Source organism: Rutidosis leptorrhynchoides, chromosome 3 (genome assembly GCF_046630445.1).
Source record: "Rutidosis leptorrhynchoides isolate AG116_Rl617_1_P2 chromosome 3, CSIRO_AGI_Rlap_v1, whole genome shotgun sequence".
NCBI lineage: Eukaryota > Viridiplantae > Streptophyta > Magnoliopsida > Asterales > Asteraceae > Rutidosis > Rutidosis leptorrhynchoides.
The window spans coordinates 600,129,569-600,141,075 of NC_092335.1; the positions used below are offsets into that span (position 1 = coordinate 600,129,569).

The following is an 11,507-nucleotide window of genomic DNA, read 5'->3' on the forward strand; positions in this document are numbered from 1 at the left end:
CCTGGATTTTGAAAATTTTTTTTACACTAAATATTTATTTTACTATAAGGTTTTTTTTAGTGTTTATCTGTCACTAGTTTCACCTCTTATGTAGTCGGGTTCAAGTTGGACTAGCCTATAGCACTAGTCGGACAACTTTAAAATGGGAAATATAGTGTCTACATTTAGACTTAAGCTCAAAGTCTAATCATTTAAGCATGTGACATACCGCTAAGTAAAATGCCCGAATTAATTTTTTTGATTTTTAATACTGCAGGAAAAATTGGGCTATTGGGATATTGATGACATTTATCATACCCTTAGTTACAACCAAAGGAGGTCCAATAAAATTACTTTTGCGTGAGTATTTGATTAAGGTCTTTTAATTAAAATAATAATTCTTGTTCAATTATATAAGTTGTTATCAATAATATATGGTTATATTATATATGTGCAGAAAAAGTAGACCAGATAGTGGATACAGCCGAGCATATAACAGAGGTAGTGGAAGCAGTGGCGGATAAAGTGGACAAAGTAATAGAAGAAATCGAAGGTGATCTGCCAGAAGGTACTCAGATCAGGAAGACTCTTGATTACATCGAAAGTGTCGCTGAAAGAGTTGAGAAAGATGCTCAAACAGCCGGCGATTTCATTGACAAGGTTTGGTTTTTTCCTTAATTATTATTACTATAACAATATGTGATAATGAACCCACCATTGTGATTCAGAGATGGGGATGGGAAGGTCTCAAGTTCGAGTCCCTCTCCTTAAAAATATTTTATTTCCTGAAAGCCGAATTGCCCCGGAGAAGGTTTTACCGACCCGTATTCAGGACACAGGTCCGACCGTCTGCCCCTCGGGATGTTATAAGGTTCAGATCCCTGTAATGCGGTTCGGGTTTCCTGCCCGAAAACGCGTGCGTGACAAATGAGAGTATTCGATGCCAATAACTTGCCTTTTAAAAAAGCAATATGATATTGTGATAATACATCCATTAAAAATTAGTTTGTTATTGTTGAGCATTAGTTATTACTCCCTCCGTCCCACTTCAAATGTCCATCTTTCCATTTTTGGTTGTCCCATATCAAATGTCCATTTTGGATTTCAACCAATAAGAAGAGGTTATTCTGGAGAGAGAAAATTTCTGATTGGTGAAAAATAGAGTTAGTGTGATTTCTTAAAACTGTGTGTAAAAAGTAAGTGGACACTTGTAATGGGACGGAGGTAGTAGTACTTTGTAGGGACTAGTTCGTCTAAGTTAAAAATTAGTTGAACATTGATCAACTTTGAATTTAACAGTTTTTTTTACTGACCTTTTAAAAAAAAAAGAAAATTAAGAAAAACAAATACATCCATTAAATAGTCGACAATGAGACTCGAATTCACAACCTTAAGGTTGATGAGTTACCTCGATACCGTTAGATTATAACCCTTTTGATAGTTTTTTATACCGACTTACAGGGAATAAATCCGATTTTGACCGACTAAATACAACTTTCTACTGATTTTGAGAAGTTGACTGGCATTGACCGACAACTTTTGACTAACATTGTAGAGTCGGAATGTACTACTTCAAAATCATGACTAGTCGGACTAGTCTTACAAACATGGTAACGAGTAACTGTTTTAATGTGGCTATGGTTTATCTTGACCAATTTAGAGCGAATAAATATGTTGACAGACTAATTAAATACAACTTTTAAACAATTTTGGTATGTTGAACAGTCAACAGTGGCAGATTTAGAAATTGTACTCACTTATGTCACTAGTTAAAAGTTCAAAAAAATTATACTATCGAATATTGTCACAAAAAAATTACACTAACAAGTGATATCACTAGTTAAAAGTTCTGAAAATTTTTCACCGCATCGCATATTTCGCCGCTAGCCCGTACTATCAATGAATATAAACTAGGTCCGCCATTGTCAGTCAATAAGTTTTGATTGAGTTGGCCTAGTTGGGATGTACTACTTCAAAATCCTGACTAGTAAGAAACCACCCTAGTGGTCCAGTGGTTCAAGGTCGAGTCACTCTTCTTAAAAATATCCGTTGGATTATTTCCTCAAAGCCGGATTGCCCCGGGGAGGTTTTATTGACCCGTATTCAGGAAACAGGTCCGACCCGTCTGCCCCTCGGGTTGATTTAAGGTTCGGATCCATGTAATGCGCTTCGGGTTTTCGCCCAAAAACGCGTGTGTGCGTAGCAAATAAGAGTATTTGATGCCAACAACTTTTTTTTTTTTTTGGTAAGCGAGGAAAACCCTCTTATGAACAAGCACATTGGCTCCTCCATAGAAGGTAAAACATCGGATAATCAATTCTCTTTCAAAAAAAAAAAAAAAAATCCTGACTAGTACTAGTCGGTCAACCAACTTTTACAAGTACCATGAAAAGCCAATAATGCTTTATTTTTTATTTAAAAGCAAGTAACTTAACCTGTTGATATAGTACGTTTGGCAAAATGATTTTTTAGAAGAATAAGGACTACTAGTTGCATTGAAGAAAATCAAGTACAAACATATCAATAATCGTATGATGTTGTAGAGATGGTATTATTTTAATATTTGATTAAGATACTTCATTCATTGAGTAACATGGGGACGAAGATATGCATTTAATTAAAAGAATATGTTATCCAATTATTAGTATTCAAACCTAACACATTGAATCAAATATTTGACAATGAATTCCAGCGTGAATCGTGATAGAAATGGAGTCGTCAACTTGTGTGAACGAACCGAGAAAAATAATAGTTTATTTTGTAAAATTAAATCCTATAATTAGTTTTCTGGCAAGTTATCATGATCAAGTTACATAGCTACTCTTTTAATAGGGGATGTGGCCGGAAAAGATAAATTAATTACTTAATTTGACAATCAAGGTAATCTTTAATTTGACTAAGTCCAAAAAAATTGTAATTTAATTTTTGCTCATAAAAAGGATTGTGTGTTCAAATTTTTTAAAATTAAGGTAATATCAAATGAACACAATATCTAAAATCACGAATTACTTCAAATTGATAGTTGGAACAGATTCCTAGAGCTTTGATTATCATTTTTTGTAAAGCAACTAGATCTAAAACATTATGAAAAACAATGAATCGACTTGTTCAAACGACTTGTTCATCTCGATTCATTATTTTTCATGATGTTTTGAATCTAGCTTAAAAGTTGCGCAAAACCTCTTGGAAGTCATTACTTCATTTTGTGCATAAATTAATTACTTAATTTGACAATCAAGTTAATCTTCAATTTGACTAAGTCCAAAAAAATTGTAATTTAATTTTTGCTCATAAAAAGGATTGTGTGTTCAAATTTTTTAAAATTAAAGTAATATCCAATGAACACAATATCTAAAATCACGAATTACTTCAAATTGATAGTTGGAACAGATTCCTAGAGCTTTGATTATCATTTTTTGTAAAGCAACTAGATCTAAAACATTATGAAAAACAATGAATCGACTTGTTCAAACGACTTTTTCATCTCGATTCATTATTTTTCATGATGTTTTGGATCTAGCTTAAAGGTTGCGCAAAACCTCTTGGAAGTCATTACTTCATTTTGTGCATATACAAATGAAATTAAAGTTATACAAAATTAGGAGCAAAAAATAGTGTTTTTTTTTTTTTTTTTTATGGAACATTAATAAATATTATTAGAAATAAGCTGTAGCAATGAACTAGAGGTATGAAATTAGAAAGACTTAATTAACCAAGAGATCCAACTATCAACCTTATGCAAAGGCGGAACTTCTAGGGGACAAAAGAGGGCTATAGCCCTCCTAAAAATAGGGGTTATTACTGTAATATCTATAATAGTTGAGGCTAAAATGTAAATATGTATGCTGTTGCCCTCCTAAAATATCACGGCCATTCAATATTTTTGGAGAATTCAACAGTCCGCCTCCTCAATCTTCTTCAAAATTGTTTTTAAGAGTTTCCCAATCAATTCATTCACTTTGGAAAATACAATCGAATCTTTTTAATCGGGTATCTTTCATTATATTATTGATTTGTTGTAACTAGTATATCAAACCACTAGCTACGCCGCGTAAATACCCTAGTAGTTCATAATACTCGTTATGTTTCTGTTCATGAATATAATTACTCTATTTGATTATTTAGCAATTAAGTTTATTTACATTGTTATTCATTTACATCCTAGTATTATTATACGGAGTAGCAAACTTTTTATATGGAAATCTATATATATAAGTATGTATTTAATTTAACACAAAAAGAAGTTAATACTCTCCAAATTGACATGCAAGGTTATGATTTTTGAAGTTTCCCTGTTTTCGCCCTCCCAATTTTCTTTTTCAAGTTTCGCCACTGACCTTATGACTTCTAAATTTGTATAAAAGTTAGTATTATATACTCGGTATAACTTTATGGTAACGATATGTTATATCTGGAATTGTAGGTTCAAGAAATGGAAGACAAGATAGAGGATATAATGGTTCCCGTGTTGGAGAAAGCTAAGGAAGTTGCTAAAGAAACCAAGGAAAAAGAAAAGGTTGAGAAAGAATGAGACATGATCAAAATCTTTGTTAGAAAATTAGATCAGCCGATAAGTAGTTTACATCTTATACATATGATTGTTTATTGTTTTTAATAACTTGTGACTTCGCTAAATTAATAATTAACAATTTAATAATAATAATTGATAATATTTTATCCGTCCTGTTATGAATATCAACTATTGACATTTCAAAAGTTTCTTTCTTGACTTTGAGGTTGACTATTTATATTTATATTATATAATATATTAAATATTAATATTATATAATACTTTATGATAAATGTTATAATTTAGTAGTTTATAACTACCTTTAGTGGTTTATTTCAATTATAATCTACTACGGAGTAATAATAGAGAAGAAAGAAGGAAGTATGAAATATTATTGAATGATTGTGTACTCAATATCCTTACAACTGATTGATATTTATAATACTAAAATTTTACTATACATCCGTGTCTTCAATGATATATGTTAGTTGAAATAGTAATGAAATTTGGATTCATGTGGAAATTGGCATCCACCTTCTTTGACTTTAGTATCATAACGCTCCCCCTCGGATGTCAATTTATTTTCATTAGATATCAACAAGTACTGCCTCGTTAAAAACCTTGCTAAAGAAAATCCAGTGGGAAAAAAAACTTTAGCTAAGGGAAAAAGAGTGCAGTATAGAGTTGTCTCCCCCTCAAGTAGACGTTGTTGAGCTGTTACATCTTTTGAACATGCCTCATTCCAATATTGTGAACATGCGTTCTGAAAATAGCAGTTGGAAGTGCTTTGGTTAAAAGATCGGCATAGTTTTTGCTGGATTGAACATATCTCATTTCAATCTGGTTGTCCTTGATGAGATCTTGAGTATATGAGAAGAATCTGAGGTTTTCATCCGAAACTATATCATCTAAATCTTTTGTGTAAAAGTTTAGCCCCTGTGATTTCTCTACAGTCTCCTTCATGATTTGCTCAAACCGTTGTTTTAATTCCTTTTTCCTTTCAGTCTTTTTCTGAGCCTTACCAACATACCATTATTTTCCATCAAACTTATGACCGTTTAGACCGTCTATGGCTTTTGCGCCTCGTCATCATTTATATTTTGTTCTGTTACTTTTGATACTCTTCTTTCATTTGTATTATGGAAGCTGCATTATCTTCATATATAGTTGTTGGTGAAGATAGTTGTTGGTCTTTTATAGCGTTCTAGTCCACAAGAATCAATAACGATTTATGTCATTGATCTCAACCAAATCCATTTTCGAGTAGTTTCATATAATGCAATCACTTCGTCATGATTTGATGATGTTGCAACAAGTGTTTGTTTTAAGAAAACCATAATTTTGTGGTACCTCCATTTAGGAATACATATCGAGTTTGAGATTTGTCTTTATGAGGATTTGATGAATGACCCGCATATACATAATCAACCAAATCTTGTTTTGAAGCGTTAGAATAAAATAATTTTAAATCAGCAGTTCCTCAAGGGTATCAAAATATCTGCTTGATGTAACACCCCAGCTTAACACCACAATATTGTCCGCTTTGTCCGCAGACGCACGGATTTTTCTTGGCGACCACACACGAGAAGCACTTTCCTAGGAGGTCACCCATCCTGGTAGTGCTCTCGCCCGAGCACGCTTAACCACAACGTACTCGCACTTCTACTCAGCTTGTGATCCCAAAACGCGTTGTGTCATTTAAGCGTGAGTATTACCTTATAATCTCATGATCACTCATTGTAACACCCGAATATTTCATATGCGAGAATATATATATATATATATATATATGTACATATGTATGTATATACAGTGGAGATATTTAGATATACATGTGTATATGGTTCGGGTTGCGTATGAATTCATGTATATATATAGTTGGAACGAGAGATACGCGGTGTACGATAGTGTACGTTGCATGTACGCGTGGGAATATGCGTATATAAGGTGGTGGTTACGCATGCATGCAAGATTATTGGTAAGGGTTCGTTCTAGGGTCTTCTAGAAGGGTTTGCTTGCATAAATAAGTCAGGATTGGAGCGTACGAGTGGAATTATGAGACGGGGACTTGGTTAGACGAAAATGGAAGAAAATGTGTTGTGGGTCGCGCCGCGAAGGCTGTGGTCGCGCCACGATGATTAAGAGCAAAACTGGATCAGAACACTAGTAATTTGAAGCACCAGCTGCAGCACGTTGTCGCGCCGCGACAAGTAGGGTCGCGCCGCGACCAGCCTGGTTCCAGACCCGATTTTCAGCTTTAAATGGGGTGTGTTCAGGGGTAAAACCGTCATTTTGCATATGGATCAGTTTGTGGGATAAATCTCAGCCACCCATCTCATTCATTTCATTTCCTTTTTCATTTTTCTTCCATTTATTCTCTCAAAACATAAATCCTCTTTGGATTCAAGTGAAGATTTGGGGTTCAAGACTTGTGATTCGATCTTTGGCGTAGTTGGAAAGTGTGTTCTTCTCGTTCTTGGCTACGTGGTGATACTAGTGGTAAGCTCTAACTCCGAAATTCGTTTTTGTGTTCATCATTCAAATTTAGGGCTTTTGATTGTATGATTCTTAGATGGAACCCATTTAGTTGTTAATTGGAGATTAACACCAATATTCGGGTTTATGGTTGTTATTGGCGGTTTTGCGTTTAGTGTGCAAGTTTATGCTTGTAAAACTTGTAAATGGTGAGATTTTGACTTAATTGGTTAAAATTAGGGTTTTGGTGTCAAAATGGGTGAGACACGTGTTTAACACTTGTGCTCGGGTTTAATTGGCATATTAGGACCATTATCACTTGTGTTAGTGAATTTTGGTTAAGTTTGGGCGCGGTTTGTACTTGGAAGTGCATTTGGGTCGAATTTGCACTAAGTGTCGAATTGGGTTGGTTTGTAAATCCAATCTAATTGTGTTGTGGTATTTATGATAATGGTTTAGGTACTTCCCATTGGCGTGTTGCGGACTACTTGGAAGCATTTCTCAAGACTTCAAGGTGAGTGTTAATATCCTATGTGCATATGTATGTGTAGGATGGGTGCGGGTCGGGTGAAGTGATTCTCGGCTATAGAGCTCACTTCACATATAGGTGGATTTCATGGACTTTTGTATTGGTCCAATTGGCACGGTTGTGCGTTTTGGTTGACCACCTTTTGACGAGGTGCACACTTGGTGTGTACGTTATCACATGGGCGTGTGATGTGGATTATATAACCCCAATGGCGAAGGGTCAACATTGTGAGTGGAATAATTATGCGTGTGCGTATATAACGTATTTGTTTGTGTGTACGAATGTGGAATTGTCGCGGTGTTTAAGACACCACATTCAAAGTAGTGAGTAGTATTGTCGCGGTGTTTAAGACACTACTCATTGTTGGATTGACGAGTAGTATTGTCGCGGTGTTTAAGACACTACTCATTGTATAATTGACGTGTGGTATTGTCGCGGTGTTTAAGACACCACATCGTCATGGGAGTGGAAATGTCGCGGTATTCAAGACACCACTCATTGTTTTGATTGATGTGTGGATTCGTCGCGGTGTTTAAGACGCCACATTGTCATTAGGGTGAGTTAGTCGCGGTGTTCAAGACATCACCCGGGGGATTAGTGATTACGCGGTGTGTAAGTAACACTAGTGGATGTTGTGAACTCCAACGGACTTTCAAGTACCGTTCCCTTGTATGCTTGGTCGACCATGGTTATTGTGTTGTAAGCGTAAGCAAATTATGTTATTCGAGAGATATATACATATATATACATATATATTGTATACATATAATGTTGTATTGTCGTGTTGTAGCTAACCCTCCGGGTGTAGCTTATTGGCATTGTTCACATCGTTATTGGCAAACTTATATTTTGTTGATGTATCTTTAGCTCATTGCTTAGTGATCTTACGGTATGCTTAGACTAGCCTGCCTTTATGTTTGGATGCTCCGGTATGCGGTATTTGCTATTTTGTGGCGTGTCCATTTTATGCATATATATGTATGTAGTATATTCTCAGTCACTAAGCGTTAGCTTACCCTCTCGTTGTTGATATTTTTATAGGTTCGCATGCTTGGCGGCTCGGGTAAGCTTGGGAATTAGAGATCTCGGCTAGGTTGCTTTAGAAGATCTTGCTTTTGGACTCGATTAGGATTTGGGTAGCGTAGTCCCAAATCACCATGCTCGGTTTTGTGTAAACGTAACTAGTCGGGTCATAATGATTATAACCGGTTTACGATTTAATTAATGAACCATTGTATAAGAAGTTTAAATCGTTAATGTATGTTTTAAGTTCGATGAACTTACTTTGATAACAAATACGTTTTGGAATATGTGTAACGGGACCTAAAGTATTATTTAACGCGTATTAAAAGGAAAAATTTTTACTGGCCGGTTTTAATACGGGTTGGGTTGTTTCAAGTGGTATCAGAGCATGGTCTAAGGGATTTAGGTGACTTGAGATAGGTGCCTAGACTTAGACTTTTGTGTGTGCTTAATTTGTTGCGGGACTTGCAGGAGTACGGGTCGGAATAGGTTATAGTTAGTGCCTTGTTTGTAGGTGGACTAACGTTTATATTAGTAATACGGATATTATTAATATATTATTGTGTTGTGATAATAATTCTTGCGGGTGCTTATATCGCGTAGAATTTGCGTTGTGTTGGTTTATATCATCGAGCGAAGCGGTCGTTGTACTAACGAGTCGATACGGCGTGTGTGCGTAATAAGGACTTGCAAACCTTATTACGGGTGCAAATCGTGTCAAACAAGTGATGTACGACGGGTGTTGAGTAAGATGGGGCGGTGTTGTGCGTATGGTGTTATACGTTCGTGGACTAATCATTTTGCATTCTTTAGAATGGCGACGCGAAACGAGATCGAGACGAATGACGAAGAGTTTAATACTAGAGTTGCGGCCGCCGTTGCGGAGCAAATGAGTGCGTTGGATGAAAGAATGGATAGGAGGTATTCCGAATTTCGGGGTAGTAGTGAAATGGAGCGTTGTCTTAAGGGCTTCATGAGGACTAAACCCCCGATGTACGATGGAAAACCGGATCCTTTGGTAAGCACAACTTGGATCTCGGATGTCGAAGGGTGTTTTCGTACTATTGAATGCCCTCCTGAGAAGAGGACAAGACTCGCTACTAGTATGTTGCGGGATAGGGCAAAGGATTGGTTGGATGGTAAGATTGATCTTATCGGTGGTGAACCGTTTATGGCGTTATCGTAGGACGGGTTTAAGAAGGAATTCTTTGAGGAATTCCGAACTTCAGCCGATTTATCGGAAATGTGTAATGAGTTGCGAAATTCGCAACAGGGTTCTATGGATTTGAATACTCTCAAGACGACCTTTATGGCGAAGGCTCATTTTTGCCCGGAGTATTTAGGGAATGATCGGTTGTTGATGGAGGATTTCTATCGAACCTTGAATGATGACTTGAAGAATAAGATTAGCCGGGGTCACGCGAAATCGTTTGCGGAATTATTCGCCGTGGCTAGAGGTTTCGAGTCGTATTCACGATCAAAGAAGGGTGAACCTTCGAGCGAGAGAAGGGTTGTTTCGCATGGTGCTCCGAGTAAGAGGACTAAGGGTCCGAGTGTGAGCACGGGTGGTACACGGACGGGTATATTGGATTCTAGTGCGTCTAGATGTTACAATTGTGGCATAAGGGGTCACAAGTCGTGGGAATGTTCGGTACCAAAAGGCGATGGCATGGTGTGCTTCAATTGCCAAGAAGAAGGACATCGTAAGTCGGAATGTCCCAAGTTAGCGGGGACGGGGCCGGCAAGGAGACGTTAAGGTATGTTTCGTTTTAATAAATATGTCTTTTGATTATTTATTAAGTGCCGTTTGAAGTTGAGTTTATTAAATGCATTGTGTTATGCATGTTATTGATATGGGTGACGTTCCTAATGGAAGTACCCTATGACGACGTTTTGATTGACGGGCGAAGGGCGTAAGACTTGGTGTAACCAAGCATTCCTTGATATTTGTAAAATGTTTCTACCAAGCCATGGAAATGGGTTGGTGTTCGGTTGTTAAGCGCGTGTTCGCTTTTGTGTTGAGGTCGATGAACCGTGAGGTTCGACGGGTGGGCTGAAACCCTTGAGATCGAGTGTTTTGAGTCTCGATGTATGTTGGTAATGGAGTCTTTATGACGCGACATTAGGTGCCTCTTTTATACCTACTAGCGTGGTGTTCGACTCCGATTATGTTGCGGTTACATTGTACTTAGGATACCGAAGTGAAATCCTTAGGTACATGAGTGACTAGGTGGAATTTGACAAACTAAAGCAATTGGATGATTGCGAAGGTATGGTTTGTGTAATCGTGGTACACTTTTTGCTCGAGGTGTTTAAGGATTGATTGAAATCCTTTGTGTGCTCAAGGCTGGAGCAAGATATGGTGACGGGTCGTGTGAGCCCAATCTTTGTAAAGTCTACCTTAGGTAGCATTGTACGGTTGTACGAGTTGTGGATATGGGACGTAGTTCCAAATGGGGGAGTTACACTCCCGCACGAGGAAGTTTTAGTGTGAGATTTCGGATGATGCTTTTGGTAGATCCGGAAAATGTTGTCGAGACCTGATTTTGGTCGATTTGTGGTAGATTACAATTTCGGATAAATTGTACTTATGGTTTGGATTTGAATTATCACCGAGGTGGTAATGTGGTAAATCTCGATTGAGAGATAATGGACGTGTTTGGCGAGCAAGGTGAAATCCTTCGGTTAAGGGAGGTGTGTGTCGGATTCTCTTCTAGAGAATAATTGTTTTGTGCCTATGTTTGATATAGGTGGTTCTTGCTCGTGTATGTGAATGGTTAGTGGTATCCGTTAGGATTCACTATGGCGTAGCAGAGCGCGATGTTACGCTACTCGTCGTTCGAGGCCAAAAGGGCGTTGATTGATGAAGCATGACTTTCGGGTCCGCTGACTTCATCATGGTATTGGTGATTGATGAAGCATGACCTTTAGGGTCCGCTGACTTCATCATGGGAGTATGCGATTGGTGGAGCATGACCTTCTGGGTCCGCT

General features: G+C 37.2%; 1 protein-coding gene across 2 annotated transcripts; it reads left to right on the forward strand.

The window, feature by feature from the left end:
- The first annotated feature begins 262 nt into the window (after nucleotides 1-262).
- LOC139899567 (uncharacterized) lies at nucleotides 263-4,588 on the forward strand. 2 transcript variants are annotated; one of them, XM_071882388.1, is made up of 3 exons: nucleotides 263-339; nucleotides 437-639; nucleotides 4,403-4,588. In XM_071882388.1, the coding sequence occupies exons 1-3, from the start codon at nucleotides 282-284 to the stop codon at nucleotides 4,508-4,510; spliced, it is 369 nt and encodes a 122-aa protein (XP_071738489.1). In that variant the 5' UTR covers nucleotides 263-281; the 3' UTR covers nucleotides 4,511-4,588. The 2 variants fall into 2 exon arrangements, 1 of the variants encoding a protein (XP_071738489.1); XR_011777583.1 differs by lacking the exons at nucleotides 263-339; nucleotides 437-639 and adding an exon at nucleotides 3,873-3,969.
- The last annotated feature ends 6,919 nt before the right edge of the window (nucleotides 4,589-11,507 follow it).

Bases quoted from the DNA above. Each gene is read 5' to 3' on its own strand.
- LOC139899567 (XM_071882388.1), top strand. From the start codon at position 282: ATGACATTTATCATACCCTTAGTTACAACCAAAGGAGGTCCAATAAAA. The intron at 340-436 runs GTGAGTATTTGA...ATATATGTGCAG, and splicing joins TCCAATAAAATTACTTTTGC to AAAAAGTAGACCAGATAGTG. The intron at 640-4,402 runs GTTTGGTTTTTT...CTGGAATTGTAG, and splicing joins CCGGCGATTTCATTGACAAG to GTTCAAGAAATGGAAGACAA.